The sequence below is a fragment of the Balaenoptera musculus genome, chromosome X (genome assembly GCF_009873245.2).
Source record: "Balaenoptera musculus isolate JJ_BM4_2016_0621 chromosome X, mBalMus1.pri.v3, whole genome shotgun sequence".
In the NCBI taxonomy this organism is placed as follows: Eukaryota; Metazoa; Chordata; class Mammalia; order Artiodactyla; family Balaenopteridae; genus Balaenoptera; species Balaenoptera musculus.
In genome coordinates, this window is record NC_045806.1 from 111578973 (window position 1) to 111594402 (window position 15430).

The window sequence follows — 15430 nt, forward strand, 5'->3', positions numbered from 1 at the left end:
CTTTTTGGGCACCGCATACCCACACAGCCTAAATGTTAAAGACTTTAATCTCTTAAATACAAATGTCAAATGAATTTCTCCTGAAGCTTTTCTCAGGAAGTTCCCTGAAGAGAGGAGCTAACAGTCTATCTGCAACATTAATCATTCTTAAAGACTCTATGTCTGGTATAAAAATAAACACCTCATGGTATCAAGTTTATAAGCAGGAAATGTAATAAATACCAAAGCAAAATATAAGGACCACATCAAGAAAGAAGCTGCCTCCAAGTGAACATGGAACAGAAAGGAAAATAAGACAACTCCTTCAAAGCCAGAAGAACATTAGTGATCTTCTCAAAATGCAATAGCGCTACAAAACCATTTTCTACCGTTTGCCTTTTATTTCCTGGGTTTTCTTCAGTGAGAGAAAGGGAAATCCCCATTACAACTGCACAGCCTGGCATTTTTACCAAAGTTCTCTCCCTGGAAGGAGGCCAGAAAGTACATAAGGAGCTAGGGGAATGATAATGAAAAGAGTTAGTCAAATCAGGTAGCCGGGAAGGCCGCCTCTGATTCTCTCCAAACCCCAAGTGGTTCTCGAGTGTGCTTCCATGGGCACACACCATCACCACCGGGACACAAGTTCTTGGACCCCACCTTAAACCTACTGGATCAGAAACTCTGGAGGGCGGGACCCAGCCATCTGGCACTCTGCTATACCCCAAAGTTTGAGAAGCAAGACTCTAGCCAATGAAACTTCTCCCATTTTGCCTCTCACTAGCAATCAGCACCAACCTGGGAACTGTGCTCAACATGAAGCATTCAGGGTAAGGGTTAATGTTTTAATTAGAGGAAAATATATTTCCAGTAAATTAGGTTTAAAATTTTTTGTTGCATTCTTGGGTGTCATTTCTTAAAGAGGTTTTGGGGATGGATTTTCTTGTGTGGAAGTATCTCTCAACTGAGAGTCGAGATGCAGGCAGCACTTTTCTAGACTTCAAAGTTGTGGAATCTTAGGGTGAGAAAAGACCTTAAATGTCATCTGGTCCACTTCCCGTACCGTCCTTGAATCACTAGCGGCCTTGCCAAGTGATGCTGGCTTTCACATACTGGAAAAATAAAGCCTGGTTATTGAGATCAGTGTGGAAGCCTTGTGTCAATCCAGTGCTACTAATATTTCACCATCCAAAAGAGCGCATTCCAAAGGCAACCATAGGTCCTCCCTTAGATTGGATTTTTACTATATTGCTCATAAAATTGGCACACATCATTTAGTGTAGAAACAGGATGTTGAGAATTATTTGACTTGTGCTTTCATGACTCATTAAATAAGTAATTCTGAATACTCACTTGCATTTCTAATGAATGCTGGTTTTAAGGGTTGGGGCAGAGTGGCATGTCGAGCTCAGTTTTAACTGAAAAACACTATGAAATGTCACTACTTTTTTAGGCTTAAAAGTGTTCCAGGTCAAAGAAACGCTAAGACACTGAACATTTTATGGAAAAAATAAAACATTCTTAGAGATCCTCATTCAGGTCAACAGCCTATGGGTCGATGTAGTTATTTATAATACAGCTACTTCAAAGTACAAGAGCAATGATCCAACGAAGAACAGGACTGATTTTAACCCAGCATGCCCTCTGTCCAATATCACAATGGACCTTACTTTATTTCCTGGGACTCAAATTCTGCTAGGAAGGTTGTGTGTGTGTGTGTGTGTGTGTGTGTGTGTGTGTGTGTGTGTGTGTGTGTGTGTGTGTGTGTGTGTGTGTGTGTGTGTGTGTGTGTGTGTGTGTGTGTGTGTGTGTGTGTGTGTGATGTTAGCTTATATTTTCAGAGTTTAGTTTGGTGCTGTATACATATTAAACTCTAATTCATTTAATCATCCAGAAAATTGATTTCCTTTCCTTCACATTTTAAAAGATTCTTTAGTGTGGCCGTGTAAGTTGCAAATATAATTCCACTGAGTAGATTATATATAGAAATTCTACAAAACTGATATAAGGAGTTAAAATCTGCTAATTTGATCTCTCCAAATAGCTATGTAATTTGACAAGTATGTACTAAGTGGTTGGTATGGGCTCAAATCAAAGCACACAGCTTTGCCATGCATCTTAACCTTCCTGCGCAATGAGACTGTAATGAAAATTTCTAGAAAGACGAATTTTCTCCATCCAATTCACCTTTACTATACCCGCCACTTTCCACACATGGTTTTATGGAGGCACCAGAGATTTTTAAACCGTCTATAAAATCCTTAATCTTTCATTTCATACAAGTTTTGTTGTTGTTGTTTTTTTAATATTCATCTATTTCACCTGCGAAGTCAACAGAACAAAAGTCAAGTGAACCAAAAGACCCAAACTCATTTCTCCTTAGGCGTGTTCTTACTGGCCCTGGTAAATGGGGCTATTCTACCTATGCTTTTTGTCTCAAAGAGATCTTTTAAGGATGGCAGACATAATTTAAATTCTAAAATCCATACCAATTAGGTACCATATCAATCAAAGCATAATAATTTGCTGTAAGAAAAAAGGGGGGAAAACTTTTACATCTATTTCTCCTATCAAACTAGCCACTCTCATATGTTCTTGTAGATTCCTTAACCTCCCCACCTCCCCACCTTTCTTCCCACATTTCCTTCTACAATGGGGGATAGAACACAAATTAGACATTCAGGATCTGGTCCCCAGCCACCAAGAGCAACTTCATTCATTGCTGCAAAGCTCATCTCCACTTTCCCCCGCATTATTTAGAACTCAGAATCAGATCTTAACTGCTGAACAAAAACTGTGCAGGTCTGAGACACCTAGCAATCATCCCATTGTAAACATTATGTCTGAAGCCAATTATAAGACACTTGGTGGCTAAGAGAGAACCAGCCAGGAGCAGTGTAAACCAGAGTTCCACCAGGATAAGAAGCTGACTTAATTGGAATTCAGATCTCCCTTGCAGCAACTGCTTGTATTCATGAAAAATGCTGCTCAGAGAGTCTGAAAGAAGAGTGAGAGAGGAGACAGTTCATAAGCATTTTAAATATGGTGTCTGTGAGCAGGGTTTATTTCTCCTTCAATTTTCAGTTCGGGGGCTTAAGGATTTATGTTCCAAGGATGAAGCAACTGCTACGCCTAGGGCTCATGAATGACCACAACATAGGAGTGGAAATAAACACTTTAACGTGCTAGGATCTAAAGCAGCATGACACAGTGGGAAAAGCATGGGCCCTCTCATTTATGAGCTGTGTGACCTTGACGGGACAGATCTAAACTCTCTGAGCCTCTGTTGCTTCTTCTTCCATAAAATGGGGCTATTACTGCTCACCTCATATGGATAATGGCTAGCACACAATAGCTGCTCAATGAATGGACACTATTCATAATATGTGAAATGATGTTACTGTCACCTTCAGAGTTTCCTTATATCTACAATTATTGAAAAAGAAAAAAAACCTTTCAAGGCTGGTTTTTATCTTTCTTGGCAGAGTCAAATATTATCCATCTGGGGGGAATATAAATTAAGCCAAAGCTGCTGGAGAATGGTTAAGAAGACCCAAGGCCTTATAAAACTGGGAACAATTCAGCCAAAGGAAATGCTTAATGGCTCTAGCTTCCAATTCTGTGAAACGTCCCAGACATCTACGAGGGTGGAGCAACTCCTGAGTGAAAAACACGGGATGAAGAAATCCAGGGAAGAGATTTTACATGATATTACAACACAGAGTATCATACACAGCACACGTATATACAAAAAGATCGAGGCAAAGAATCAGGGAAAGGAAAATTGAGAATTAAGCTGCAGGTCAATGCCCCACCCTCCCCATGTATTTCATCTGCATCCTACCAGAAGCACCTCAATGCAAGGGTTGAGCTAGGAGACTGGGAGATTGGGAGTGTTTTCTGGCTCTAACATCTGATTATTCTTAATGTCAGTAGTACCAATTTAACATGGAAAAAAACTACTAGAGAGAAAAGGCAAAACCTTTCCATATAAAAGTTTTCTATGTAAGTATCCTGTCTTTTACAAAAAGAAGAACATCATGTACTTCTGGAACTTCTATCCTCCGCCACTTGTCTTGCATCAAATAAACATTCAAAATTCTTGAAACAGGTCAAAAGACCCTCAGTTCTGCTATTAAATGCCATTAGCTACTACTTTATAAACAATCGACTGGCTATTGATTAATGTGCTAGAATGCATTCTAGAATTAACCTGTGATCTGAAGAGACTGGAAGCCCTTTCTATTCAATCCATTTGCTTGGTGCTATAAATTACCCCCTTGTATTTATATTATTAGGAAGCTGCCTTTTACATATAAGGATTAATTTCCTCTTTAATGTGAAGGCTGTATTTCACAGCCCTGGTGTAGCGTGCAAACAGTTAAGTTACCACATCCACAAAATTCCTGAGAAAGAAGTCTCCTGGTACATGCTACAAATCATAGTTCTCACACTGTTAAGAAAACTCAGAGTTATAGCCATCCATTCTTTCACCCAAGATCAAGTACTTGATGAAGAACAGCTAACATAAGCACCTACAAATGGAAGGGGGGAAGAAAAGGAAATTAAGCAAGCATTTTACTGACTGAAACCAAAGACTATCTCCTCCTCTGTCTTGCTTTTTTGGTCAAGTCTGTGTTAAGTCTCTAACAGGCACATTCCTCAGGAGTGCCTGCGAGGGAGGGCATGGTGTCCTTTGAGGGAGGGCATGGTGTACTAAAAGGACGTGTACTTGACTAACAATCATCAGCTGTAGCCCAACAATGGTCCTCTCCCAGGACGAGCAGGCCATTTCTAGCTGAGGCCCTTATTAGGGGCTGTTAGCATATGAAAGGGGGCTAGGGGACCCTGCCACTGTAGGAGCAGCCCTTTCTTCCCAAGGTTACTTCTAGTAGTTAATGCATTTTGAATGCTAATTCTCTCTCCGGACTAACTTGGCCACGGACACACGGTCAGTACGGTAAGGTCCCTTCCCCTGGACCGCATTCCATTTCTAGCAATGGTACTCCCAGCACCAGCTAGCCAAGTCTCTTTAGCACAGCCGAATTCCTTCTCACTGAGAAGGGCCCATGAGGGCATGTTTAAGAAAGCTCTGAGGGAACTTTCCTGGTTGTCCAGTGGTTAAGACTCCACGCTTCCACCTCAGGGGGCATGGGTTCGATCCCTGATCAGGGGAACTAAGATCCCACATGCCACGTGGCCAGCCAAAAAAAAAGAAGAAGAAAAGAATGCTCCAAGGCTGAAGGAGTGTTCCAAGTGCTGCATATACTAACCTCCACGTGGACCTATTATATGACCTCATACACAAACCTCATAATACAGTCTACCTGCTCATGATCTAATATCAAGAGAAAAATCAGGACACAAAATGGCACAATCGGTTATGATTCTGATTTGTATGTATGTATATACATTGTCTACCTGACCAAAAAAAGATGAGGTGCACACAGTGGTGTTGGATGGGTGTTAGGGAATCGGCGTGATTTTTTTCAATGTTTCTCAATTTAGTTCACCCCAATTTTGCAGTGACACAATTGGAAAAGTAATCTATCTCATGCTTTCGAAAATGACTTATTTCCCTTTATTCTATTCATCCGACTTAAATGCTGGAGGCTTCGACGCATTTTTTTCTACTTCTTCCAAACTGTCTACAGTGAGCACTGTAATACTGAAAAAAAAAAAACCAAACATGGCAAAACACCACCAAAGCAGTTCTTACATTTTTCATTTAAAAATACCGTTTTTTCCTATAAAGTATTCCTTTCAAATTGCAGCAATTTGAAAAATATGGCAAGGTATGAAGAAAACAAAAATGCCCATAATCCCACCATTAAAAGAACAACAATGGTTTATTGAATTTCTTTCCTGCTTTTTCTGTGAAGGTATGTATTGTCACATGGTTGAGGTCATACTGTATTTATACCCTGTTCTCACATAACACTGTATGCTTAGCAGTTCCGATGTGATTAAAAAGCCTTCAGAAACATCAGCTTTAACAACTGCATACTATGACACCATACGAACAGATCATAATGTAATCATTATGGGACATTTAGGATAATTTCCTATTTTTCATTATTACAAGTAATACTGTGATGAACATTCTTGTACATAAATCTGCATGCAGATCTTTCTTTCCTTGAGATCAAAACCTAGAAGTACAGTTACTGAGTCAAAGGATATGAATGAAGCTATTTGAAACCTCTGATACACTGCCAAACTGACCTCCAGAAAAGGTATGCCCGTGTAGCATTCCCTGCTCCAGTCCTCTGTATTATGAAGAGCTTCAGATTCTTGAGGGGGGAGGGGGAGGGGAGGGGGAGGGGAGGGGGAGGGGGAGGGGGGAGAGAGAGAGAGAGAGAGAGAGAGAGACCGCGTGCAAAGAGCGCGCAATAGAGATGGGCCAGGACAATGAACAAGAAAGGCCTGACTGGCTTGGGAATTCTCTCAGTCAGAGTCACTGCTAGATCAAATAAGCCCTTTTCTTTGCTGGGACAGACAGACGCATGGAAAAAGGGTGAGCAGAGATGATCAACAAGGCTCTCAACTCCCAGGCTCAAAGCACAATGAACCGAAAAATAGATAAAAGCAATTCGGCTGAAGCTCTTCTGTGTATTTACTCGCCTCCAAACAGATCGGCTGCTTCTTGCTGACGCCACGCCTTCTTTAAGAAGCCACAGCTAATAGCAGAGGCCCAAAGAGAGTGTGCTCAGGGCCCCCTGGAAGCTGCACAAGCATTTTCAATGAGACGGCCAATGCTACAGCCACAACCGGCCACACCTGAGATAACAACTCAAAAGGCAGAAAACCTTTGTCAATACAGAAAAGTGTGTGTTTTATCTGAGCTCTTGATTTGATTCCATTAAGCTGGCAGTGGCTTGTTCTCATCACGCTTCACAGAGATTATCAAAGAATTAGCAAAAACACCCAGCGTTTTAGTCTCTTTTGCCTGGAAAGGAAAAAAAAAAAAAAGAAGAAGGAAAATAGAACTGTAAAGCACAGAGCAGCAGTGCTTTCCAACCAAATCAAACACCCATAGTATGATCTGGAAGGAACACTGCGTTTGCAGGAAGGTCAGAGGCCTCATGTCTTTTTCTGTACTTTCGGGGCTACTCATCCTGCCTGCCGCACTGTAGCAGAGGTTTAAAAAAGCTACAAATTTTAAAAAGACATCTTAATGAATGAAATCTGAGGTAAGGATTAAAAAACAACCGTATGTTGTATGTACGTCACACATTTCTATGACACATTTATCTTGAGGATGTCGAAGACTTAAACTAAAGACCCGGGAGGTCTTCACGAGGTCAGTATGGCCGTGCAAAGGACAATAAGAAAACCATGCAGCTGAAAAATGCTTGCAGTCAGGGGTCAGGAAAATTCCAGAAACTTCAGCTTAGCCAACAGCCATGAAGCTTAGTTGGCTATATTTGTCTTTCATGGGCATGGGAATCCGAATGCCTTCAACTCGCTGAGTCTCCACACTGCTGAGCCTACTGGCCTAATGAGGTAATGGCCAGGATGAACCACGGAAAATTTTTAGTCACTGATTAAAACAGAAATTTGGCTCAATATGAAGAGTGGCCACCCTTTCCCTTAAGCTCTCCAGCCCCCTTGTTTTCTGTCATTTCACAAAGGCAGGACATGAAGCACTCTTCAGATAGATGGGACAATTATTTCTTTTATGTGCGTTTTAAGCTAATTCAGAACATTTCTACTATTATTCGAGTTAACAAGCTTCAGGCTCATGGGAGGGTTTTCAAAGACCCAGTGAAAGTAGCGGAGGGTTAAGAAATGATAGGAGGAAAATAGAGGGGACCATGCAGACGCCTAATTAACATCTTGTAAGACCTTGCACTGAAGCAGCTGGTCTAGTCACATGTTGAGAAGATTCACAGAATTTCTAGAATTGAAAGGGTCTTTTAGAGAGCACCCAGCTCAACCCCTTCATTTTATGGATGGGAAAACTGAGACCAGCTAATTGCCCCAGGTCACAGTGCGCTCACAGCAGAAACAGGCTGACAACTCAGTGGGCTCTGCCTCCTGGGCAAAGTTGCTACATTTGCTCCTACAATGGCAAATGAAAGTAGTCTTCCCAATGCACTAGCGTCAGACAACATCACTATTTTCTTAAAATTTCTTTTAGAACATGTAAAAACATCTAGCAAATAACTTGATTCGGGGAGTTTGCAAGCAATAATCTATCTTTGTAGTTGTTAACATCATTTTTGCTATGTAATTCAGAAATATATTTAACATGGCAGCTCTAATCTTAATCTATCTGGGTTGTTTGATTTCGCTCTGATTCTTTTAAAAACAACTAGTCTCTCACAAAATGCGACATTTTGGGCCGGGTCTTTATGTTGTGGTCCCCAAACACGGATTATGCCGCACTTCTATTGTTTCTATTCCTTTTGCCAAGCAATTCTTTTAAAGCCCCCTGAACGGAGTAGCTGATTAGCATATTCATGAGACAACTGATTCAGCTATGTTAATTAGCAATTCTACTTCAAAAAAAAGAAAAATTCCCAAAACTGGCCAAGAGGGGGAGCAGCTAGCTCTGTCACTAAAGTTTTCTGACTCTATGTCTCTAGCCCAGGATAGTCGATTTCTGGTATTGAATATTCTAAGTCAAAGATTAGATGAAGAAGATTAACGTGTAAGAAAATAAAGAGGTGAGTCCTTAAACTCAGAGGCGCAGGTTTAAAATATGGGAAATCTGAGAATTGGGGGGGGGGGCGGGGGGGAGGTGCTGCCTAAGGAAGTTCTTCTGTACTTCAGCCAGGTCTGAAAACACACACACGTGCACAGAGTTTACAACTTAAAAACTGGTTTATACACTGTAGAGTCTCTTTAGAGGTGCAAACAATAGAAAATTACATGTGTAGAACAAAAAAGGACCTTAGAGATAAGTGGACTGACTCCAAAATGCCAGCGCTGGCGCTCAGACTGACCAGAGCTCATGGAGGCAGAATGATAATGGGATGCTTTCTGGTAAAAGAAGGCTAATGCCCTAAAAGCCTCGAAACCTTATTTTTATTTGAAAGTTTATTTAAAACAAACAAACAAACAAAAAACCTTGTTCCTGCCTTAGAAAGAAGTGGTATCTCATAAACATGACTGAAGTTTTGATGACAGATGAAGTTGCCTGAGCTCAGGATCACCACGTCAAAGTTATACTGTAAACTTGGAGATGGCAAAAAATGCTCCTCTGACGTACTTTGACCTCCTATGTTCCCATGTGTCCTTTGCTATTTCCTCAGTACTTATCCCCAGCCTTCCTTATGCCACCTTGCTGCCCCATTTTGGTTCTCCAGTCGCCATCTTGTTACTCTGCCTAACTTCCTCCCTTCCATTCACATCAATAACCCAGGGTTTGGCTTTTATACAAGCTTAGACAATTCTTTGACCAAAGCACTCCACCCTTGAATTTCTGAGAGTCACCACAGCCCCTATACAATTTCACTCAACATCGTCTTCAGGCCTTGTGGAGTACTGGCAGGTCATAATTGCCAACCTTAAAAATCAATCAATAGGGCTTCCCTGGTGGCGCAGTGGTTGAGAGTCTGCCTGCCAATGCAGGGGACACGGGTTCGAGCCCTGGTCTGGGAAGATCCCACATGCCGCGGAGCAACTAGGCCCGTGAGCCACAACTACTGAGCCTGCGCGTCTGGAGCCTGTGCTCCGCAACAAGAGAGGCCGCGATGGTGAGAGGCCCGCGCACCGCGATGAAGAGTGGCCCCCGCTTGCCGCAACTGGAGAAAGCCCTCGCACAGAAACGAAGACCCAACACAGCCAGAAATATAAAATTAAATAAATAAAAAATTTAAAAAAAATCAATCAATAAATGCAGCACCCACTTGAGGATTACGGTTTGTTGGACACCAATCAACTGAGATATTACCATATAAAAGCAGTTAATTGTCTCAGAAAGCCTAGCTTGGAGGAAATATGCAAAATATCCCAGCTCTGTTCTGATCTCCAGGCCAAACACATTTAGGCTACAACTCCTTCAAAAAAATTTAAATCTATGCTCCCTACCTTTATTGTCTGTGCCATTGTCTAATTTGAAGTCAGAAGAAACAAGCTGGGGTTTCATCATCATTTTTCATGGGCAGTTTTGAAACTGATAAACAGCGTTAAACACATTTATTGAAGGTGAAGGCTAGTAGGGAAGGGCAAGAGAAACTTTTTCTGTCCTTTTTTTTTTTTTTAATTTTATTTTTTGGCTGCGCTGGTCTTCTTTGCTGCACGTGGGCTTTCTCTAGTTGTGGCGAGCGGGGGCTACTCTTGGTTGCAGTGTGCGGGCTTCTCACTGCGGTGGCTTCTCTTGTTGCAGAGCATGGGCTCTATGTGCACGGGCTTCAGTAGTTGTGGCACACGGGCTTAGTTGCTCTGTGGCATGTGCCATCTTCCCGGACCAGGGCTCGAACCCGTGTCCCCTGCATTGGCAGGCAGGTTCTTAAGCACTGCACCAACAGGGAAGTCCCTTTCTGTCCTTTTTTAAAAAACGTATGTTAATACTTACTGATAAAACTTCTCTGTGTGGCTTTTAAAAAAGTACACACTGGAATCATATGAATAATGCTATAAAACCATGGGGAGTGAGAAGGGGAAAGAATAGTGAAACTACCAGGCCCACTGGCAAGAGAAATCACTAAATGTCTGTGCACTCCACACCTGGAGGAGACACGTCTAAGAAGAAATGGGGTGATTTGGAGGCAGTGACCTTGGAAGTTGGAAACTGCCTCATCTCCACTGTATCTTGCTACTGACAGGCTAGCCATTTCTAAAGAGCAGGAATTTTCCCTTCTAAGTCCCATTATTAAACCCCCAAGTGGTAATTTTTAAATATCAGCATCTCAAGTTTTCAAAGATGACTGTCTGATTATCTCTCTAAGTTTTCTCCTCAAAGGAAAAGAAATTGCTTCGGTTACTGTCTTGAATGAGAAATGCCATTGTCAAGAGAATACCATTCTTTTCAATAATCATACTGATAATTTAGTGGCCAAGAGACAGAGGTGGTCTAATGATGTCTTTTGCCAATAACACTCATCTTCACGTGGTGTTAACATAGTTAACAGCCTGTGCATTGGGGATTATAGAATAATAAACAGGATATATAGATACATAAATTATTTCCATCCATCCAGGGAAAGGAGATAAAGACTAAACACAACTCCACATACAAAGCATTGGGGGAAATGGGCACAATAAATGGTACACTACATGGAAAATTTTAGTTCAACTACATTACAAATTAAATATGCTTTTGTCAGGGCTTCCCTGGTGGCACAGTGGTTGAGAATCCGCCTGCCAATGCAGGGGACACGGGTTCGATCCCTGGTCCGGGAAGATCCCACATGCCGCGGAGCAACTAGACCCGTGAGCCACAACTACTGAGCCTGTGCTCTAGAGCCCGTGAGCCACAACTACTGAGCCCACGTGCCACAACTACTGAAGCCCGTGCACCTAGAGCCTGTGCTGCACAACAAGAGAAGCCACTGCAATGAGAAGCCCGCGCATCGCAACAAAGAGTAGCCCCCGCTCACCACAACCAGAGAAAAGCCCGCGCACAGCAATGAAGACCCAATGCGGCCAAAAATAAAATAAGTAAAATATACATAAATAAATTTATAAAAAATATATATATATAAATATGCTTTTGTCGTCTAGCCTGGGAACCGACTAACACATTAAATCAGTTACCAGTTTCAAATAACGAATCTCAAAGGCAACATTTGAAATACAACCTGTTCTTTAGCTGGGGGCTGCCTTATCAGCTAGATCAAATCTAATTTAATCCCACTTCTCACCATGGTAATGAGCCCTTTGCAGAAATGCTCAAAGACATTTCACGTCTCAAAAATTTGCCTTGTACTTCACTTCTTCACCACACAGAATGTCAGGAAAAGCATGCTTCAAAGGTACTATGTAATTAGAATGGCCTTTACAACAGGTACAAAGGAAATCATTCCTATTAAAATTAAATTTACTTCATAACGACCTGCAGACTGAGTGAACAGCACCAGAGAAAGGAACCCTGAGGTGTTTGGACCCCATACTCTAGTTCTGAAAGTCTGTTATCTATTACATTGCTTCAGATACGATTGAAGTGCCTCTCTTCTGGCTCAGATTGTCTATTTCTTCATTCTGAAAAGAAAGTGTGCATGTGAAAATCTGTGTTTGGCAAAGGGGACTGAAATGGGTTTTCTTGTGGCTTTAACGTGGATTGACCAAAGCTTCAGCTAAAATGAGGCCAGGGATGGTGCTGAACTTAATGAAGACTGGAGCCCAGGAGCTACCTCTGGGTCACTGCTGCATGAGCTTTAATCCTGTGTTCTACAGGGCTTCTAGGAATTCTAGTTGGCTTTGAGGGATCCATTCTGAAATTTAATTTGAAGTCCAGCATCTGCAGAATCTCTGTGGTTATTTTGACTAAGTTTTCAGATGCCTGCTTTTTATTAGGAAGATTTTTCTTTAGTGACTTGTGTCAACAACACTATTGTGTGTTCACCCAAGAATATAAATGAAAGTATTTAAATTAAACTACTTTAATCTCTTTTTTGGCTCCTTGTGACCATATTTCCATAATGGCTACCATACCGTACAGATTCTAGTGTATCTGGAAGGATTCTAGCAGTAAAGCTGTAAGGCTAACTTGCCCCTGGGGTCCAGCCAGGAGAGCCTCTTGGGAGAAAACTTGAACACTGAGAGAAGAAAGGCACTTGGGAAAAGCAACTGTACGAACTTCACTGGCAGCTCGTAGATGTGATTTGACTAAAAGGTGTAAGATGAATTCAAGGGAGTTCCCTGGTGGACCAGTGGTTAGGACTCGACGCTTTCACTGCTGTGGCCCAGGTTCAATCTCTGGTCAGGGAACTAAGATCCTGCTAGCCGCATGGCAAAAAGAAAAAAAAGAATTCAAGAACAAAGCAAATATCTACACTTACTTAGACCAAAGTTCCAATACATACCATCAAACTTCTTGTAACGGGACGCAAAGACAGCTTGCAAATGATTGCACTGTTCACTGACCACACTTTTGAAATCATCCTTACTTTGCAGGCTGTACTTCTCCTCCATCTCTTGGGAGCAGCAGGTATAACCCTGGGGACAAATCTTCAAATGATCACCTGGAAGATAAAATGTGGGACAATCAATCTCCATCATCATTCATCAAGTCCAAAACGGAAGAGTTTGATTTAGGTGCACATGCTTGGCTTCATTTCTCTCCGTGATGTTCCTGCAAAGGCCCAGGCATCATGCGTATCTAAGAAGTTTCATTATACTGAAAATATTGATTTCCTTCTTGGAAAAATAAGATAATGAAGCCATCTCCAAGAGACAAAAGAACTTTCTAATCAGGAAGATTGTTATCGTACAGGAGAAATCAGTGTGGCCAGTAAAGAGAGTATCATTCAATATCAGTGGAAGGCTCGCATAAATTCTTCGAGATTTTATGCTAAATACTGTGCAAGTCATGCAAATGAGACATAGTTTTTCTAGCTTTGGGAGTTTACACTACAAGAGAGGGTACCCTTAATGAAGAATGATTTGTAAAATACGTGACAACAACCAAGAACTGAGCAAATATATAAGCAATTGATGTGGCAAACAGAGCAAAGGGATAAGTGCATTTCAAGGAGTTGTCAGCCAAGAGGAAAGAATGGAGTCCACGCTGGGATTTGAGTCTATGGTTAAGTCACAAAGGGGGATGTTAAATGATTCTCAGTTTTAAGATTTTCTTGTTCAGCATCTTCTGTACAGATGTTAGACACTATAATATTGACCTTTATGATTGTGTGAGGTGTAGCCACTTGTCCAAATACAGATGAATGGCTTGCAGTAAATGTCGCCTTTAGGTAGCCCTAAGAGCCAAGAAAATGTCAAAGACATGCAGACCATCTGCCTCCCCTACACCAACGGCATTCTGTTTGTGGTTTGGACCTGAGGGTTTGGAGAGCTTCTGCCTTGTTCCTCCTCTGTCACAGACCAAAAATTGTGCTTTGAACAGACCACGCCTCTCCCTCATAATGACCAAGAGATATGGCGCCACTCAAAAATAACCCCACCAGGTACTATCACGTTAGTCACACCAATATTCATTTGTGGGGTATAGGTGCCCTCGTATCATTTTCTACAGATGTTTATAAGGATTCACCTTCACTGTTCCTTCTGTTATTGCAGTTCATGTTCCATGACAGACAAAAGGGGTCTGAAAAGACCTAAGGTCTCAGGAACTCAGGAAGGCGTATACTGAAGGCATATGAACCTATCAATGGTAAGTGTGTATAATAAATCAAGGAAGGAGGAATGAAGAGCAAAATCTTTTTAACAACACTAATCTGCTTCTTGGCTGTGGGTGCTTAGAGGAAATAAGTCTTCACTTCGGACAGATACCAAAGTAGTTTTGCGGAGGGGGCGGATTTCAAATAACATGGTGTTGGCAATTTATTTGACGAACACTAGTACTGTCAACTGCACAGATGCAAATAATTACATAATCAGATATATTCCTGATCATTCTTCCTTCCTGGCAATTCAAAAGTAGGGAGAGTGTTATTGCCAGACAAAAACGGGTACGCAGCATTAAAGGACTTTTAAAGAAGGGGAGAAGGGAAACATTCTTCAAATAACTTCCTCATCCAGAAACTGCTAAATGCTTCATTTGGCATTTTTGAAACCCTTGGTCAACCGATAATTCTAACAAAGGCGGGGGGTGGTGGGGGAGGCACAGGGAAGAATGTGAAAGCGTTTAGAGCTGTGAGGTTGCCGAACATCTTAGATCAGATCTCATTAGTGGAAGAAGCTTAGTTTTCTGGAAACATCTTGTTACAACCAAAAACAAAACTGCCTCTTGACTGGCTTAACAAGTTCACAGCAGGCCTTTGGTACTGGGACACCTAATTAACAAAGAGATATCCAGTTGTCTCCTGGTTTCAGGGTTGAGGATCTCCCCAAACACAATCTTAATACATAAAGTAATACAAAGGACCCCCAACTAGTACAGTACTTGATGTAGCTGTATTAAAGTATCCATATCACTCTCACACACCACAAAGAAAATTAACTGAAATGCTCACAATGAGAACTCAGGACGTAATGAATTATATAATAAGAGAACAGCGGGCTTCCCTGGTGGCGCAGTGGTTGAGAATCTGCCTGCCAATGCAGGGGACACGGGTTCGAGCCCTGATCTGGGAAGATCACACATGCCGCAGAGCAACCAGGCCCGTGAGCCACAACTACTGAGCCTGCGCGTCTGGAGCCTGTGCTCCACAACAAGAGAGGCCCGCGCACCGCGATGAAGAGTGGCCCCCGCTCGCCACAACTAGAGAAAGCCCTCGCACAGAAACGAAGACCCGACACAGCCAAAAATAAATAAATAAATAAAAATTAAACTTTAAAAAAAAAAAGAGAGCAGCTACTTTTTAAAGATTTTCACAGGCTAAAA

At 41.8% G+C, this 15430-nt stretch overlaps 1 protein-coding gene across 1 annotated transcript in view; it reads right to left on the bottom strand.

Annotated features, from left to right (window-relative positions):
• The window catches only part of GPC4 (glypican 4), a 108892-nt gene that overhangs the window by 22891 nt on the left and 70571 nt on the right, over positions 1–15430 (bottom strand). The window contains exon 2 of the mRNA XM_036840572.1: positions 12951–13109. Coding sequence (XP_036696467.1) covers positions 12951–13109 — 159 coding nt within the window. The remainder of the gene's footprint in view (positions 1–12950; positions 13110–15430) is intronic.